This window comes from Rhincodon typus, chromosome 9 (genome assembly GCF_021869965.1).
Source record: "Rhincodon typus isolate 14 chromosome 9, sRhiTyp1.1, whole genome shotgun sequence".
NCBI lineage: Eukaryota > Metazoa > Chordata > Chondrichthyes > Orectolobiformes > Rhincodontidae > Rhincodon > Rhincodon typus.
Window position 1 is genome coordinate 37,507,012 of NC_063340.1, and position 20,335 is coordinate 37,527,346.

General features: G+C 41.4%; 1 protein-coding gene across 3 annotated transcripts in view; it reads left to right on the plus strand.

Annotated features, from left to right (window-relative positions):
* usp34 (ubiquitin specific peptidase 34) overlaps window positions 1–20,335 on the plus strand; it is a 267,373-nt gene that overhangs the window by 111,998 nt on the left and 135,040 nt on the right. For all 3 annotated transcript variants that reach the window (XM_048600750.1, XM_048600752.1, XM_048600751.1), the window contains exon 37: window positions 10,881–10,985. In XM_048600750.1, the coding sequence (XP_048456707.1) occupies window positions 10,881–10,985 (105 nt within the window). The remainder of the gene's footprint in view (window positions 1–10,880; window positions 10,986–20,335) is intronic.

Consider the following 20,335-nt stretch of genomic DNA (forward strand, 5'->3'; position numbering starts at 1 on the left):
AGCAGATTTAGTTCCAGGTTTCGGAGCTGACATCATTGCATGCAAAAGAAAAATCAGAAAATTGCTACAAATTGTTGACCACCAGTATGAGACAACAGTGATTAAGAAGCCCTAAAATCATATTATGTCACAGGGAGAGAGAGTACACAAAAATCATGTCAGATCAGAACAGATAACTAATGTACTGCCATGAAACAATGCCATTGTGAATCTCACAGCTCAACAAGGTGGGGACCACATAAATGTCATCCCAAAGTTTAAAGTGTGCTGAAGGAGAAAGAACCATTGCACAGTGAAGGAGGATTGTGACAAATAATGCATTAAGAAGGATTTTGACAAATAATGCAAGAGTCCCCTGTGCATCTGACTCTAATCAGTATTCAGTTGAGAATACTGATGAAAATTACAGTTCATCTGTGGAGTGTAGCCTGTGTCCATGGCACTGTTGTTGGCTCAGCTACATTGAGGCTCATGTGGAAGACTGGAAAAGCAGTCATGATAGGGCACTGTATAGTTAGGAGAACAGACAAGTGTCTCTGTGGTTGTAGATACAAATCAACAATGACCTGATGCCCGGTGCCAGGACCAAGGATATAATTGAGTGGCTATACTGCAAAGCACTGTGAAGGAGGCAGGATGCACGTTTAGTGTTGTAGTCCACATTGGTACCATAAATACAGGTAAAGGTCTAGTAGTCAGAGTTTAAAGAGCTAATGAGGAAACTGGCTAGCAGGGTCTCAAAGGTGTTAATGTCCAGATCACTCCCAGCATAAGGTATCCAAATTAAAAGTCACCTGTTTGGCTTCAGCGTTGGTAAACTATGAGAATTGTAAACCTTGTTGAGCTGTGAGATTCACAATGGCATTGTTTCATGGCAGTACATTAGTTATCTGATCTGATCTGACATGATTTTTGTGTACTCTCTCTCCCTGTGACATAATATGATTTTAGGGCTTCTTAATCACTGTTGTCTCATATAGGTGGTCAACAATTTGTAGCAATTTTCTGATTTTTCTTTTGCATTTGTTAAGGAACAGCAATCTGGATAAGATACGTTAGTCAATTAGACAAAGAAAGTACATGACATTGCGTTTCATTGATCACGAAACAGTCCTATAGGATAGAGCAGCAGGGGCGTCACTTTTGATGTGGTGGATGTCCATGGCATCGTGCAATCTTGTTTTTCCCTCGGGCTGGTATAGAAGAGCTCCTGGTCTTCTCCCAAGAAGATGATGTCTCATTTCTGTGGACCCTCTCTCTCTCTTCCTCTGTCCCCATTTTTGTATTTTGGAGGTGGCAGTCTCTGCTGTGTCAATCACTTGTCTTAACCCTCTCATCCAAGGTTCATACACAACTGCCAATGATGCCAAAATGACCTTTGTCCCCTTGCCTGCCTCCATTTGAAGGTTAGCTTTTGTAGTGATAGGAACGAGGTCAGCCAAGTGGATCTCATAGATTGAGTGTTCCCTGATTGAGGCTGTTAACCTGGTCCAATCTGGGACCCTGACTGATGGATATAGATAAGGAGTCTCAGGGGTTCTGCTCAGTCTGAGTTGGCTCTGAGCTAGCTGGGTCATCACCATGTACTATGCAGGTGTAAATAAAGGGTGACTTGGTGACAGGATACCAGCCTTTGTGGAGTTTCTTCAGTGGTGATGAGAGTGGGATTAATGATATGACCATAAAAAAAGTGCCTACAAGCTGAAGCCCAACTGGGCTTGAAACAGATATTACAACTGGCTTTGTCATTAGAAAATGTGGCCATTGGAGCTTATGAGTTACAGGGTATTCTGATGGAAGCAGACACCCTCGCCAGACTGACTAATCTTGGGCAAATACCACTTGAGTGAAGGCAATTGCATAGCCTCACTCGGGACATATCCTTAACAGAGGGACTCCACGTCAGCCCACAGCAAAACCCCAAAATCAAGCCAGACCTTCGCCAAACAGTTAAAATTTCCTCGAGGATCTAGGCTGGCAGGCCATGGTAGTTGCTACCAATGTGCAGACTTGATACAGAACAGAATCCCACTAGACCTGAATTGAGTAAGAGAACTCATAAGCTGGTGTCCAGGAGTGTGCACACCATGGAAAGTACACCTATAGCTGTTCTGGAACAGTTATTTTGCTGAGCAAAATTCAAGTCCGAACCGATCAAAATAAATGGCTGGTTAACTGATCACCCAGTTCTTAGGGAGATTGATACCAGCACAACTGTATCAGTGATTGTGGAACCACTCTTTAACAAAATTCGCTCTGGACTCCAACCCTTAAGCTTGTGTAAGACCTCAGCCAGGCTGAGAGCCTATACTGGAAAATCCTTACAGGCTACAACTTTGACTCTGGTCTTTTACGAGAAGCAGCTGGTTCAGTTACCACAGACTGAGGTAAAAGGCCGAGGCCCAAGTTTGATGGGGCAAAATTGGTTGAGAAAGATTCGCCTTGATTGGCTCAACATTTTTCAATTAGAAAGCGGCTGTCAGAGTCCATAGGTTCTGCACCTCCATCTAGTGTCGAAGAAACCTCTGAGGATGAGATGCACATGACAACTGTCGCAGCCTTGACAGTGTTACTGCCTGAAGAAGAAGATGAATTTCAGCCGAGACACTCTGGGTGCAAGAGACAGGCTATGGTCTGCTGTGTCCAAGGCAGATTCAGAGGAACTGGAACTGGAACTGGAACTGGTGCAAGAGCGCCTCAGGAGAAGCTACAGGAAAAAGAATGGGCCGATGTCCCAGGACTTGGAGCAGGAGGGATATAGTGATTTAACAAGGTCAGCCAGGTGGACCTCATATAGAATATGAGTTCCTAGATTGGACCAGACTAACAGCCTCAATCAGGGAGCCCTGACAGACAGATGTAAACAGGAGTGTCAGGAGTTCTGCTCACTCTAGGAGCCGGCTCTAAGCTAATTGGGTCAGTGTTGTGTACAATGCATGTCAATAAAAGGTGACTTGGCGACGGGGTATCAGCCTTCTATGGAGTTATTTCAGCTTTCATTTCATCTCAGAACAAAAAATCTTACTTTCAAAATACTCCATTCAAAATAGGGTAGTGTGGTGTCTGCTAAATCTTATATTTACATATGTAGAAGACTAGTTACTGCTGTTACACATTTAAACAAGACCTAGCACTAGTTTTGAAGCCACCCTTCCCCTAAGGTGGTGGCTGAAATAGCACGGCTGTTGTGGTAGAATTCAGTCCATAGCCAGCAGAGCAAAGCAGGAGAGCTGTTGAGCTTCATCTAGATCTTCAGCCAGTCATAAGGAACAGCCTCATCAAACAGTGGCTCACGTGGATCCCTGAAGTGGTATCAGCCAGAAAGAAGGGATGCTGTGTACCTTCTTCCCCCATGTATATGCTCACAAAGACAACACCATTCAGAAGACAATTGCAACCTGGTCAAGAGCTGGCACCAGCAGGCAGTTGCTGAGCCAAGATCTCACCCAGCATGGATTCCAGCCCCCTAGTTCACAGTTAGAGGGTCTGCTACAGGTGGCACTGTGAGTAAAAATGTGCACTTTTATACTGCAAGTTTGTTTAAGTGTTATTTCACTTACCAACGTAGTTATTTAAAGAACTGTATTACAATTTGAAGTGTATAAGTATAATGTTTTTTTTCTCTGCTGAGGGAAGCCCTACAGAACCTAATTCCAGTTTTGACTTTGATTCTTGTGGGAAGCAGTGCTTTAGCTAAAGTCTTTTCACTTAAAGTTGAGATTTTATGGAATGCAACCCTGACTTTAAGTAAGGACACCCTGTAGTGCATGCAAGTGAGTATAGAAATTGGAAGATAGATTTGATGATGGAAGATAGATTTGATGAATGTGTAGCTAGAAAGGTGGTGCGGAAGGCAGGGCTCACAACTCCTTAGACATTGGGTGTAGCTCTGGACAAGATGGGACATGCGCAGGCTGAATAAGTTGAACTTGATCAGAACAGTGAGACATTTCGTTACGGGATGATTTGCTAGTGGTATTGAGGTGGTTTTAAACTAACTTGCCAGGGGTGTAGGAACCAGGAGGTGGTATGAGAGAACAACACCAAGGTGTTCAGAGAGGTAGATAACACCAGGCTGGAAAATAGTAAGAACTGGGATCAGAATTAAAGAGGATGTAATAATGTCTAAATAAGGGTTACTGTGATAGAGGGGTCAAGGATAGAATCTACTTAGCTAGAGTTAAACAATAAAAGTACTATTTCATTGCTCGATGTATTCTGTTGTGCACTAACTAGTAGGAAATGTGGAGGAATAAATGTACAAGGAAATTGAGGAGAACTGTAAGAATTGTAGAGTTGTTACAACATGTTCTGTAATTATCTGAATATGTGCTGGGTTAAAAGTACAAAGGGCAGAAATCTACAGAATATGTTTGGAAGAATTTTCGCTGTTAGTTTTCTTTCAGTCCGATTGAAAAGGAAATATTGCTGGTCCTTGTTCTTCGAAATGAGGTAAGCCAAGTAGATCGTATGCCAGTAGTGAAATGCTTACAGTGATCATTTGAAGTTATTTTTAATCAACCTGTTTAGATGTGTTATGACATCTATTGAGCAAGTGGGACTTGAATGTGGGCCTTCAAGCTCAAAGGTAGGGACACGACCACTGTTACAAAGCACCTAGTGATCATTGTATCATGAAGTTTATGTTGGCAATGGAAAATGAGGAAGAATCGAGAGCAGAAATGATTTAATGCGGAAAGTGAAACTTTATTGCAAAATTGAATTTGGCCTGACAAATTGAAATCAAAAGTTGTCCATTAAAGTTTTACTAGCCAATGAGTTGGCTTTAAACATGATGATATTGTTTGAGTACAGCTATTAATATATTTTGGAATCTGGATTTTGGTTGGGTATTGGTTACTTATGTGTAAAGTTTGGTTTGAAAAACAACGTAAAGAGAGTTTTTCCAGAGCAGTGACTGACTCCAATAGTTTGTTAGAATTCAGGCAACTACAGAATCCCTATGCTGTAATGGAAAAATGTTTAAACTGTCAGGTTTACAATAGGTTGGATCAACACTTAAGGTCATTAGCTTTGTTTTGATTCAGAAGAATTTGGGAATCAGGCAAATTTTATTTTTAATTTGGACCGAATATAGAAGCAAGTTTGGTTTCTCCCCTAGGAGGAGTTCAGGAGCTAGTCACCTCAGCAGAAGGATTTAGTTTGTGTGTAGATTCCAAATAAGGAGAGTTTGATTAGAAATCTGCAGGTTATTCGAGCTTGGAACATTTAGGCTCTTAGATTTGTGAGAAGTTTATATTGGCAGACTTGAAAATGATTCACTGAATTGTTTCCACGTTCCATTGCAAGAAGCTGTCAGAAGTCAGTTAAGGTAGATACCCTAAAGAATTGAGATATGGGTGCTGTTTTTCTGGACTTGAGTATCTGTAATTGATCCTGTTGGAGCAAAAGTTGTGACTGTTTGTTTGTTTTTTACTGTGTTTTGAGATTTTGGTAACTCTTCTTTATTTTCTTTGTTCATTTGTTTTAAATTTCTTCTTTTGTGTAATGAACTCCTGTTGTTAAAGTACAACTTCATATGAATATGTCTACTACATTAAGAACCTAGATATGTTTTTTTGTTTGTTATCAATCCAGATTTTGTTCTGGGATCAGATTTTTTCTCTAGTAGTACCATTGGCTGGGATTGTAGCACAAGGGAAAAGATGCTGTCCAAGTCATGGTGAAAGAAAAGATTGAGTCACTTGTTGGGTTAAAATTGTTAGAGATGGGGAAATAATAAGATGAGCTGTTTGTACTTAACAGTGAAAAATCATCATGACTGGATGAGATGCATCTGAGATTAGAGAGATAATAAAACTGGATATTTGTGTAAGCACTGGCCATAATATTTTCCATTTTTCTTAGCTACAGGATTGATTCAGAAGATTGGAGAATTGCAAATGTTCCACACCTTTGCTCAAAAGAGGGCATAAAAATAAGCCCAGCAATTATATGATAGCCAATTTAAAGTAAAAATAAGGTGCTTGAGAAACTGAGCAGGTTTGGCAACATCTATGGAGAGGGAGACAGAGCAAACACTTGAGTCTGATCTGACTCTTCTTCAGCACTAAAAGGGACTGGAAAATGGTATGTTTATGCTGCTGACAGACGAGGAGGATGAATGAGTGAAACCAGATTATGAAGGTTCCCAGGTCAAAATGCAAAGGGACTGTTAATTGTGATAACTGGGGACAGAGAGAGAGAAAAATGGGTATAAATTAATTTGTGAAAAAGAGAAAAATCGTCCACTCTACTGAGAGCAAAAACAAGAGGCAAACAAGACAGGCCAGGGGAAGGTGGGATGTAAGAAAAATGAAAGACCGGGGTCATACTGTGAAGTTGTCAAACTCGGTGTTGAGAGACTGTAAATGATCTAAGCAGAAAATGAGATGTCATTTTCCAACTCGCATTGCAATTCATTGGAACACTGGAGCAGGCCCAGAACAGAACTGTCACCAGAGTATCAAAGTGGTTTATTTAGGTGGCAAGCAACTGAAAGATCAGCCTCAATCCAACAGACAGTGCAGCAATGTTCCAATTTAACAAGAACAAAATTAGCAGTCACTTGGGCAAATGTGATATTTAAATAAGGAAAACCAGTGTGAGATTTGTTAGGGGTAAACAGTATTTAATTAACTTGCTTGCGTTTTGAAGAGATAAGAGGGTGAATGTACGCTTGGTGGGTATACATGGACTTCTGAGGCAGTTGATGAAGTGCTACACAACAAACAAATGAGCAAAGCTAGAATTCGTGGACCAAAAGGGCCACAATTAGGAGGTTGGCTGGTTCCATACAAACTGTAATGATGGATTTGTTTTTTAGACCAAAAGGTTTTTACTGGGGTTTCCCATAAAACCCTGGCGGGATCCCTGCTTTTCCTGTTTGGTATTGATAACCTAGATTTAGGTATAGAAGGAACATTCAAAATTTGTGAGCAATATAAAACTTGGAAATGTTGGGAACTGAGAAGAATAGTGATAACATTGAGATGAAATTTAATGCAGGGACTGTGATGTCATTTGTTTTGAAAGGAAGAACGAAGAGAGACAAAACAAAATGGAAGATGCAATTCTAACAAGTGTGCAGGAGTAGAAGAAAATAGGGGTACAAGTGAGCAAATCATTAAAGGCTAGATGGGAGCAGGTTAACAGAGCACATTGGATTCTGGATTTTATAAATAGGGCCAAAAAGTAGGAATGAAAGGAAATTATGTTAAACCTATCTGAAACATTGTTTCATTCTCAATGTAGCAACGACAACATGACCTTTTTTTGTACTGTTTGTGTGGCTAGGATCTGGAATTCTCTGCCCGAGCTTCTGGTAGAAGCAGATTTAATCACGGGTTTCCTAAGAGAAAATGGTATTGTTTTCTGAAGAGAGAGATTTTGCCAGTCTAGCACACGTTTCTTCACATTTCAGCGATCACTGCTGTTGTGCAAAGGAATTTGTGTATGGGGAGAAAAGCTCTGGAAGTTTTACCTTAATTTTGCTGTTGGAGAATTCCCCTTAATTTGGCTTGCTGTGCATCTTGTTTATGAAATATGATGCATGTTGCAAAATAATAATGAACAAATTTTGTTTCAATATGCATGAAGTTTCTCTTCATCCAGTTTATAATTAAAATGTTCAGTGTCATTTTGAAGTCTACTGTATGTGTACTAAAGTCCTATGGACATGGCTGGACCATTATTCCTTCAGGCACATTCCTGTATAAAGTGAATTTTGGGAGAAAATTGCTTCATGCCGTGTATCCCACACAAATGAATCTGCAGCTGGACAAGCCTGAGCTCTGGATTTTGGAACTTGAGTAGAGACTGGTGTCTCTGTTGTGCATCCATTTGTGGTGGTGGTCACACTGCAAATTAGATGTGTACAGGCAGAGAGGAAGTATGTGACATCCGGGTAGGTGGTGGTGAAGTCCCTGAATCTGTCATGCTTGATAATACATCTTCCATTTTGGAAATTCTTGAAATTCTTCAAGGTGACTACACCCAAGACATAAATCTGTGTTACCATGCGCATCTCAGTTGTGGGAGCGCAGTGAAAGAAGCAAAGCACAATAATGATGGGGGATTCCACAGTTCAGGGATCAGTGTGCTTTTGTGACATTAAACCTGACTCCGTGTCTGCGTGGGTATCCTCCAGGTGCTCCGGTTTCCTCCCACAGTCCAAAGCTGTGCAGGCTAGGTGGATTGGCCATGCTAAATTACCCATAGTGTTTGGGGATGCGTAGATTACATGGGTTATAGTAGGAAGCTCTGAGGGTCAGTGTGGACTTGTTGGGCTGAAGGGCCTGTTTCCACACTGTAGGGATTCTAAGAATATCCAATTCTTGCCTGTGATGTAATTCCTCACCAACACTTCTTGGCCAAGCGCCATGTTTTCCAAAAAGGACTTATTCTCTCATTGGAAAACATGATTCTGTTGTTTCCTGTCAACAACATCTTCTGTCATGGTGGTTTCAGCAAATCAACTGTTGTGTGCAACTGATTGTAATGAGAAATGCCAGAGAATTTTGAGGCATTGAGTGGATTGTGTTCCAGTCTGTTAACAAAACTTAGTTCATTCTTTTGGTTGGTGATCCTTGTCCTCAAGTTACCTTTAAGGAATGTTTCATTGTATGAACAAACCTTTTCTGCCAAATATTTGTGGCTAGGTGATCAGAAGCTAATTGGATATGTTGAATTCTATTCTGCTTTCGATGGTCTGTAAACTCTTGCAATATAAACTGTGGACCATTATCACTAATGAGGTATTCTGGATATTCACCCCTTGTAAAGATCTTCCCCAATCTTTCAGTGATTTTCTCTGAAGGTGTTGTCTTCATGATGGAACTTCAGGCCACTTCCTGACTTACAGGATATTAGTGCATTTTTCATTTTTGCTTTCTTTAACAATCTTGATGCAAAAGCTATTGACTTCTCTTCATCATTGAATAATGTGTGAGAAATGACATGCTAGTTAGAATGGTACATTTTGAGCAAACGGGTCAGAACTTCTGACATTACTAAAGCCTCTTTTGGCTTGTATAAAAGTTCTTTGACGTTAATCATCCTATTTCCAATTCTTGTTTTGCTGTAAAAAAGTTATGAAACAGCTTGATAATGGTTGTAAGATTTGGTATAAACCTTCTCTAGAAAGCCCAAAAATGCACATAGTTTACATTTTTAGGTGCTGGTGCCTCAGCTATGGATTTTGTGTTTGAAGGGGACTTGTGTAGTCCTTTGGCATCAATGACATGGCCTAAAGATTTGATGGAAAATTTTTGAAAATTCACATTAGTCTTGGGCCATAATCTTCAAGTCTATGTAGAGTAGTATCTAAATCGTGGAGATACTCTTTCATTTCTCCCCATGACTGAACTATCATCTTGTTAACATTGGACTCCCTCCAATCCACTTAAAAGCTGATCCATGGCATGTTGAAATAACGTAGGTGTAGGTCCAAATGGAAGTCTCTACTATTTGTATAGTGTCTTTTATGTGTTACAATCATGAAGTATTTCTGTGAACTCAGGATCTACATTTATCAAGAGATCGGTTTGACTAGGATCAATTTTACTGAAAAGCTGACTTTCAGCTAGTCAAACAAATAGGTCAGAAATAAAGAACTGCGGATGCTGGAAAGCTGAAACGAACAAAAACGGAAATTATTGGAGAGCCTCAGCAGGTCTAGCAGCATCTGTCGAGCGAAAACAGTTAATGTTTTGAGTCCAGTGATCCTGGACTTTTAAGCGGATCCCATCCTTGTACCAGATTTCTTCACGTTACATTTCAAGAAGGACTAAAAGGCAGAGTGTTAAACAGCAGAATCTCTATTAAGGAGACGTTCACTTTACAGGCAGCAAGGTTAGACTAAGCTGTTTTCCACTCAGAATGGCTGATGACTGCATCATTGTCATGTGATCCGACTCAGTGACAGTCCACCATACTTAGGCAAATACACAATAAAATTGAAAAGCAAGACTTCAAGTGCAGTAATCTCAGAATTGCACTCCGTGCCGCAAGCTACTGAGCATAAGAACAGGAGGATTGATTCATTGAACACATGACTGGAAAACTGATGTAGAATGGAGGGCATCAGATTTTGGGGCATTGAGACCAGTTTTGGTGAAGGTGGGACTGATAAACATTGGACAGGTTCAATTTTAACAGGCCTGAAACTGGTATCCTTGCAGGGAAATTTGTTAGTGCTTCAGGGTGGATTTAAACTAGCTTGTTTAACAAGCATGAGAACCTGAGGGGTAAACCATATTGAAAGAAAGTCAAGTTGGTAGCAGGAATTCGAAAAGTGACTGTGTGGCCTACTGTGTGTAGTCTACTTGCCTCAAGAAGGATGTTGTTGCTTCATATGTTCAAATTTGTCCTTGAAATCATGGGATTGTGTAATGAAGAGAGAGTGGACAAGCCGGGCTTGTATTCTCTAGGATTTGGAAGAATGTGAGGTGATACTATTGAAACCTACAGAATCATTAAAGGGATTGAGAGGGTAGTTGTTTCCCCTGCCTGAGATATCTAAAACCAACAGCATAATTTATAAATAAAAAGAATGCAACTTAGATCCAAGTTAGGAGAAATATTTTTGCTTCAAGTGTTGAGAATCTTTGCAAATATCTCAACCAGACGGTTGTGGAAATTCAGTCAGAGTATGTTTAAGGTAGCAATTGCTAAGATTTCTGATTACCGTTGGCGTTCAGGGTTATGCGATATGTGGATAAAAGGCATTTATTTGTTTTATCAGCCACGATTGTACTGAAAGGCAGAACAGACTCAATAGGCTAAATTGCCCACTTTAATTCAGATTTTAAAATGGAAATCACTAACGTTAACATTGCAGCATTTCTATTAAAAAAGTATTATTCTATTTTATTTTTCAGGAATTGGATTATGAAGAGGAGCCACTATTACGAGCAGGTTGCAAGGAATATTTCTGGTTACTTTGTAAACTGATTGATAACATTCATGTAAAAGATGCTAGTCAGGTATGCAGTTATAAGTTCATTTGTTCCCTAATGTTGACAACTAATGATGTACCAATAGCCTGTTGTTGTAACTACTGACAGTTTTTAATAATCTGAACAGTAGGGTTTCTTTTACATTTTTCTTACAGCAGTGTTCCACCAAGCACATACCTGTGTGCTGCAAGATAGACCATCTGGATATTTTATAATCAACCCGTTCAGAGATGTTAATGCTCATCTCTAGAGCAGGTGGGGCTTGAACCCAGATGCCTGCATCAGAAGTAAGGACACTACCACTATGACAGAAGAACCCAATAAACAGTGCATCTAGATATTTTCTGAAAACTTGTTTAGCAATGTTATTTCACATCTCAGGAGCAGGTGGAAGTTGAACCCAAGCCTCCTGGCTCATAGGTGGAGATCCTGCCCCTACACTACAGGACCCATATGAAACAGTCTGACTAGGTATTTAGTTATTTCAAATCAACCCGCTCAGGCATGTTACAACATACATTGAAAACAGGTGGGACTTGAACCCGGACCTCCTGACCCCGAAATCAATCCACTGAGATATTTTCAAATCAGCCTGTTCAAGGAGATGCTGTGACTTACTCTGGAGCGGGTGAGACATGAATGCAGGCCTTGTGGCCCAGAGGTGAGGACAGTATCACTGCTCCACAAGAGCCCCCAGAGTTACTGAATGTAGCCATTTCTTATCAACCTGTTTAGTGATGTTATTACATACCTTGAGATCATATGGGACTTGAACCTAGGTCTTCTGGCTCAGAGGTAGGGTTACTACCATTGTGCCACAGGAAGCCTATAAAACAGTCCATTTAAGTATTTCTAATCAATCTGTTCAAATATGTTATTACACACCTCTGAAATAGGTGGGACTTGAACCCACCACCTGGCCCAGAAGTAGGAACACTTCCATGGCACCTTGAGTCCTTGAAGCAGTCCGCCTTGATATTTTCTAACCACGTGTTCAGATATGCTATTACAGGTGAGATAAGACAGGTGAGACTTGAACCCAGGCGTCCTGGTTCAGAGGTAGGGGTGCTATGATTGTGCCACAATAACCCTGAAACAGTCCATTAGGTATTTACTCATCAGCATTTTCAAAGATGGTATTACACATCTCTGGAGCAAATGGAACTTGAACTCAGACCTCCTGTTTCAAAGATAGGGACACTACCACTGTATCACACCAGCATATCAATAGAGACACGGCCGCTGGTGGTTTTAACCTGAGGGTCACCATGCCTCAGACGAGGAGAAAGGTGAGAAGGTTCATGGTAACCGTGGCCAGTGTGGGAAATGAACCCTTGCTGTTGATGTCACTGTGTGTCAGAAACCAGCCATCGAGCTAACTGACACCATGCCCCTCCTCCAGTTCTATGATTCTGTGATTCTTATGCTGGATACATTTTTTTATTTGGCCAAATTTGTTTGAGGCATGTATATTCTGTTCTAAATGACGTATAGGTGATGTCAGAATGCCAACTAGACATTTTTGAGGGATCTTCTTCATTACTTGAATTCAGGCTACTGGCTCAGACATAGAGACACCACCACACCAAAAGAACCCTTCAGGTTACCCTTTTGGATATTTTCCTAATCAGTCTATTCAGTGATGTTACACAACTGGAGCGGTTAGGACTTGAACCTGAGCCTTCTATTCCAGACGTCGGGACACTTACTGCTATGCCACTACTATTGAGCCACAAGAAACTGGACCTCCAAATCCAAGGGTAGGGACACTACCATCGTACCACAAAAGGGCCCCAAACAGTCCACCTCGTGTCCCGCACCTAATTGCTAACAGCTGCATTATTCCTGATAGTTAACTGAGGCTGACTGCCATGTAGTTCATGAACAAAGATTTGGTAGATTCCACTATGCCAGAAAATGAATGAACATGAGCTAAAAAGATATGATGAAACTGGTGGAATTAACAGTCAAAATCCACCCAGGTCAGTTCTTGAAACCCATAGCTATGTCAGCACTTGTCTTTACTGCACCCACTCACCTTCCCTCCCTATTGCCAGTTCCCCCTTTGAGATTCCTTTGCGCACTTCCTCCCACCCTCCTTGACCTTCCCACTTGTTACCACGCTCCCAGTCTGTCTGTCTCTCATTGAAAGTTCAAGACTGCATGCAATGAGGAGTTGTTGAATGGATTGAGTTAGTTAGTAGCTCAGAGTTCTTAAATTTTAAAACATTAACAAGAAGATTTGTGAGCCATTTAGTACCACTGAGCTCATTTTGTTGCAGGTAGTGTTGACATATAAAAGGAAGAATGATTCCAAAATTATTTAATGCGTAAAAGCACATTTCAGGGAAGTTTGTGAAACATTTCAGGTTCCTATAGGTGGAATAAATGCCACTGCAACAAAACCTCATCGGTCAGTCTTCCTCCTGGGGTTTCATTTTCTTGGTTCTTAGTGCTCCCTTTCCCAGTTTCCACACATAGTTTCCCCTTAGTTTATATGGACTCTGCATCTCTCTGATCTTCAGCCTCCAGTTCATATGAGCATATCTTTCTTCAAGTTCAGGGGCACTTCATTTCTGCCTAGTAAGCGTAAAAAAAAAGACTCCGCCTCCTCTTCGCCCCAGTCTTCTAAAAGGTGAAGCTCCTTTAGTTCTTTCCATTTTGAGCTTGTGGGATTTAAACAAAACCCTTTTCTTCGACCATGGCTACCAATTCAACTTTTCTTCTGTTAAATGATTAAAATATCAGCTACAGTATTAAAAACAAACAGATGCCTCTTTCACTGTGATAGTATACTGTTATGATTCTGAGCTTAAAATTTAGAAGTCCTGAATTCTAATGTCGTCTTGGTAAATTATATTTATAATTCAGTCAATATGATCATTTGTGGTCAGAATCTTCAATGTCAGTGGCTGAAGCTGGCATACTTTCTTCTTTCCTACCTATGGTAACGTTTTGTATTTATATTTTGGTTTTCTTTTTGTTTCTACTCATGGTGCTGATCCACATTTTATCTTGATATTGGCGCACATAATATTTATTCTGCATATGGCTTGAGTATATTAGAGAATATTATTACTTGCTCTTAAAATTGTTTTAATCTATCTTTTGATTATTTTTCTAATGTATTTTACCATTTTGTGTATTATGAAACATTTTTGAGCAAATTGTGCCAGGCCTGCAACTAAAACAACCTCTTTTAAAAAGATTTAAAACTCAAATGAGTCTGTTCAGTGATATTACACTACTGGAACAGTTAGGACTTGAACCTGAGCCTTCTATTCCGGAGGTGGCGATGAACATTAAAGTATATACAAAAGCAAACTTATCTCCAGTTGAATCTGATTTTATTTCTGCTTTTCCTTTCTGATAAAGTCTCTTGCATACAGACAGACCCACATATTAATTGGACTTAAGCCAGGAGAGTAATCAATCAGTTTTGATTTGCAGGAGCTAGTATTACACATTATCATTTCTTAATTTCTTATAACAATAGAACTTATTTTGGATTTGTTAGAGCAAAATATTGAATACTGAGTAAATTCTATCCAATTTTTTTAAATCAGCAGAACATTAAAACAATTTATAGGTTTGGAAAGTTTCAGCAGTATTTGATCTCCACTGATGCTTTGTAAATTACAATGTTAATCCCCTGTTTGTTGGATCAGCTTGTGTCATTTAGTAAGATTTAACTGAAGATCACTACCCCAAGGGTAGTGAACTTCAGATTACTCCAGTGCCACATGCCAGTGAGGATAGAAATAGAAAGACAGGCCAGATGAAGGTGTGACTGAGGAGCTGGTGTAGGGGGCAGGGTTTTCAGTTCTCGAACCATTGGGATCTCTTCTGGGGTAGAGGTGACCTGTGGAGGAATGGTTTGCATTTGAACTGGGGGAGGTACAATGCCCTTGCAGGGAGATTTACTAGTGTTACCCAGGAGGGTTTAAACTAGTTTGGCAGGGGGTGGGACTCTGAATAAGAGAGGGGCCATCAAGAAATCAGGGGGAAGAAACATTAGCCATCGAGAGCAAGTTTACTATTCAGGATAACCAGGGGCATAGTAAAGGGAGGAAAAAGACTTCTTGTTGAAAGTGTATTTATTTCAATGCATGAGGCCTGACTGATAAGGCAAATGAGCTCAGAGCATGGATTGGCTCTGGGGACTGGGATATTATAGCCAAAACAGAAACATGCCTGAGAGGAGGGCAGGATTGGCAGCTCAGTGTTCCAGGATGCAGATGCTACAGGTGTGAAAGAAGTACAAGTAAGCAAGAAGGTGGGGGGTGAGTTGTCCTTTTGATAAAGGAGGATATAATAACAATGCTGAGAGAGGATATTCTTACAGGGTCATCAAATGAGGCCATGTGGTTAGAACTTAGAAACAAGACGGGGATGGTCACTCTGTTGGGACTGTATTATAGACCTACAAATGGCCAAGGGCACTAGAGAAGCAAATGTGTAGAGAGACTGCAGATATCTGTAGGAATAATAGAGTAGTATTGGTTGGAGATTTTAATTTCCCCTGTATTAACTGGGCCACCCAGACTGTAAAAGGCCCGGATGGGGTGGAATTTGTCAAATGTGTCCAAGAAAGTTTCCTGATTCAATATGTAGAGGGCCCTACACAGGAGTGTGGAACACTGGACCTCCTGTTAGGAATGAGGTCAGCCAAGTGACTGAAGTGTCAGTTGGAGAGCACTTTGGGTCCAATGACCATAACTCTCTTAGTTTTAACATAGTTATTGAAAAAGGTAGGACGCGTCCACAGGTTAAGGTGCTAAACTGGAGCAGGGTCAATTTTGGGGCCATTAGGCAGTATCTAGCAGAGGTCAATTGGATGAGTCTGTTTGAAGGAAAAGGAACTGGCACATGGGAGGCTTTTAAAAGTGTGATGTCAAGAGTCCAGGGACAGTATGACTCTCTTAGGGTGAAGGGAAAAGCTGGCAGGTTTAGGGATATTGAAGCCTGGTCAGGAAAAAGAAGGTGGCATACATTGGGTTTAAGCTATCGGGCTCAAGTGAATCCTTTAAATGACTATAAAACATGTAGGAGCATAATCCAGAGGAAAATCAGAAGAGCGAAAAGAGAGTATGAGATGAATCTGGCAAAAAAGGTTAAAGATAATCCAAAGAGGCTCTATAGCTATATTAAGAGTAAAAGGGTGGCTAGGGAGAGAATAGGTCCCCTTAAAGCTCGGTATGGCTGTCTACGTGTAGAGCCACAGGAGATGGGGGGTTTTTTAATTACTATTTCTCCTCAGTGCTTACTGAGGAGAGAATCGTGGATGCTAAGGAATTAAGGGAACAAGTAGCAATGTTTTGGACTGCATTCATATTACCAGAGAGGAGGTGCTTGCAGCCTTAAAGCTCATTTAAGGTGGATAAATTCCCGGACCTGATCAAGTCCATCCTCTGATCTTGTGGGAGGCTAGGGAAGAAATTGCAGAGGCCCTTGCAGAGATTTTTGCTCCATCTTCAGCCACTGGTGAAATTCCAAAAGACTGGAGAGTGGCTAATGTTGTTCCATTGTTTAAGAAAGGTAGCAAAGCCAAGCCAGGAAACTACAGGCCAGTGAACCTGACATCACTGGTAGGCAGGTTATTGGAGAGGATACTGAGGGACAAGGTCAACCATCATTTGGATAGCCAAGGTCTGATTAGGGCTAGACAGCATGGATTTGTGTGTGGGAAGTCATGTCTGACAAACCTTTTAGTTTTTTGAAGAGGTAAGCAAGAGGATAGATGAGGGCAGGGAAGTGGATGTTGTCTATATGGTCTTTAGAAAGGCCTTTTGACAAGGTCCTGCACAGCAGGCTAGTCATGAAGGTTAGGTCACATAGGATCCAGGGAGAGCTAATTGGATTCAAAATTGGCTCAATGGTAGGAAGCAGAGGGGGACAGTTACAGGTTGTTTCTTGGACTGGAGGCCTGTGACTAGTGGTGTGCCACAGGGGTTGGTGCTGGGACCTTTTTTATTTGTTATTTACATAAATGATCTGGATGTGAATATACAAGGCATGATTAGTAAGTTTGTGGATGATACAAAGTTAGGCTATATCTTTAATAGTGATGGTTATCAAAAATTCCAGAGGGATCTTGATCAGGTGGGGAATTGGGCTGAGGATTAACAAATGCAATTCAATACAAGTAAGTGTGAGGTGTGGTACTTTGGAAAGTCAAACCAAGACAGGACTTGTGCAGTAGAGATAGCAAGAACTGTAGACATTGGAGTCTGAGATAAAACACTGTGGAGCTGCAGGAACACAGCAGGCCAGGCAGCATCAGAGGAGCAGGAAAGTTGACATTTTGAATCCGGGCCCTTGGGTCCTGACCCAAAACATCAACTTTCCTGCTCCTCTGATGCTGCCTAGCCTGCTGTGTTCCTTCAGCTCCACACTGTGTTATCTTAGGACTTATCAGGACCTTAACCATTTACTGTATGAGTATTGTGGAACAGAGGAACCTGAGAGTACAAGTACGTGATTCATTGAAAGCAGCATCACAGGTAGACAGGGTGGTGAAGAAGGCATTTAGCATGCTGACCTTCATTGGTCGAGGCATTGCATATGGGACTGGGGATGTTATGTTGCAATTGTATAAGTTGTTGGTGACGCTGCACTTGAGAGTGTGTGTAGAGTTTTGGTCACCCAGTTACAGGAAAGACATAGCTAAACTTGAAAGTATGCAAGGAAGATTTATAAGGATGTTGCTAGGGCTAGTAGGCCTGAATTATAGGAAGAGGTTGGCCAGGATAGAATTTTATTCCTTGGAAAGTAGGAGAATGAGGGGAGACCTTATTGAGGTGTATAAAATCATGAGGGGCATAGATAGGATGAATGCATATAATCTTTTTCCCAAGGATGGGGATTTGAAAACTAGACAGCATAGGCTTAAGGTGAGAAGGGAAAGATTTAAGAAGGACCTGAGGGGCAACTACTTCATGCAGAGAATGTTATGTGTATAGAATGGGCTGCCAGAGAAAGTGGTTGAGGCAGGTGCAATAGCAACAGTTTAAAAAAACATTTGGATAGGTTACTGAATGGGAAGGGTTTAGACGGATATACACCAAATGTGGGCAATTGGAACTAGCTGAGTGGGCACCGTGGTCAGCATGGACCAGTTTAGGCTGAAGGGCTTTCCATGGTCAACCTTCCACTTGCTGTTCCTCTCTTAGTCAATAACTTAGTTTGGTGCAGTAGGTACATTTAATTTAGGAAACCAGGTCCCAGTTTAATGCATGAAAGTGACTACAGTGTGAGGAAAGTGGAGAAAGGGGAATTTAGAAGCAGGAGGCTCATGAGCGATGAGAGTGGAAGTGGAAGACATGGGGGTGGGGGAAGTGGAAGAAGGCAATGATCAGGCTCAGACACTACGAAAGTTATACTCGGTGAAGGTTGTTTCCCAAAATATGCAATACATATCTCAGTCTGGCCCGTGGTGATTTGCAGGATATTTAGTTTTATGAAAAGTGATTGGAATGAAATGTGATGGAAACTAAATTACGGAATGTAAATATGGAACCAAAAGTGTATAGTCATGTGCAATGCTTTTAATATATTATGAGTAAGCACCTTGTTTTGAAGTTGTTTTTTGATTGAGTGGTCTCGCCATAGATAGCATTGGAAATTCATTTTTATCCACTCATGTAAAGTGGACATCTCTGGCTGGCCGTCTGTTGCCCTTGAGAAGGTGATGGTGAGCTGCTGCCTTGAACTGTTGCAGTCCACCTGCTGTTGTTTGACCCACAATGCCATTAGGGAGGGAATTCCAGGATTTTGACCCAGTGAAGGAATGGTGATGTATTTCCAAGTCAGGATGGTGAGTGGCTTGGAGGAGAACTTGAAGGTGGTGATATTCCTGTGTATCTGCTTCCTTTGTTGTTCTAGATGCTTGTGGATGTCGCGCCATTCAAGTGGGCTGCTTTGTCCTGCGTAGTGTCAAGTGTCTTGGGTGTTGTTGAAGCTGCACTCATCCAGGCAAGTGGGGAGTACTCCATCACACTCAGACTTGTTCCTTGTAGATGATGGATAGGCTTTGGGGAGTCGGGATATGAGTTACTTTCCACAGTATTTCTAGCCTCTGACCTATGTTGTAGCTCCTGTGTTTATGTGGTGAGCCTAGTTGAGTTTCTGGTCAATGGTAGCCCCCAGGATGTTGATAGTGGGGGATTCAGTGATGGTAACACTGCTAAATGTCAAGGGGCGGTGGTTAAATTGTCTTTTATTGGTGATGGCCATAGGCTGGCACTGGTGTGGCATGAATGTTACTTACCACTTGTCAGCCCGAGCCTGGATATTATCCATATTTTGTTGCATTTGAACATGGATTGCTTCAGTACCTGAGGAGAAATGAACGGTGCTGAATATTTCGCAATCATCAGCCAACATCCCAACTTCTGACCTTGTGATGGAGGGAAGGTCATTGAAGCCACTGAAGGTGGTTGGGCCTAGGATACTACCATGTGGAACTCATGCAGAGATGTCCTGGAGCTGAGATGACAACCGCAATCTTCTTCCTATGTGTCTGATATGATTCCAACCAGCGGAGAGTTCGCCCTCTGATATCCATTGATTTCAGTTTTGCTACGGCTCCTTGATGCCATGCTCAGCCAAGTGTGGCTTGGATGTCAAGTGTTGCCGCTGTCATTTCACCTCTGGAATTCAGCTCTTTTGTCCATGTTGGAAGCAAGGCTGTAATGAGGTCAGGAGCTGAGTGGCCCTGGTGGAACCCAACCTGGGCGTCACTGAGCAGGTTATTCCTGAACAGGTGCTGCTTAATAGCACTTTCGATGACACCTTCCATCACTTTACTGATGATTGAGAGTAGACTGATTGGGCAGTAATTGGCTCCTTTTTATATAAAGGACACACTTGGGCAATTTTCCACATTACCAGGTAGATGCCAGCATTGTAACTGTACTGGAAGAGCTTGGCTAGGGGAGCAGCATGTTCTGCAGCATAAGTTGTCATGCATTATTGCCAGCATTTTGTCAGGGCGCATTGCCCTTGAACATCGTGGTAGGCTGTCTTCTTGAATTGCTGCAATCCATTTGTATAGGTACACTCACAATACCTTGGGGAGGGAGTTCACTGACTTTGATCCTATGACACTGAAATAAGGGTGATATATTTCCAAGTCAAAGTGGTGAGTGACTTGACGGGTAACTTGCAAGTGATGGTGCTCCCATTTCTCTACTGGTATAATGATGTATCAAGTTGGTAATACGGTGAGAGAAATTCAATCAGATGAATTAGTAATATTTTTTGCCTCCTAAACCTGTTGTAGTTCTCCTACAGATGAGGTAGATGTACATAAAAATTAAGAGCTGAAATATGCCATACAGCCCCTCTTAGCCTGCTCTGCCATTCAGTCAGATCAT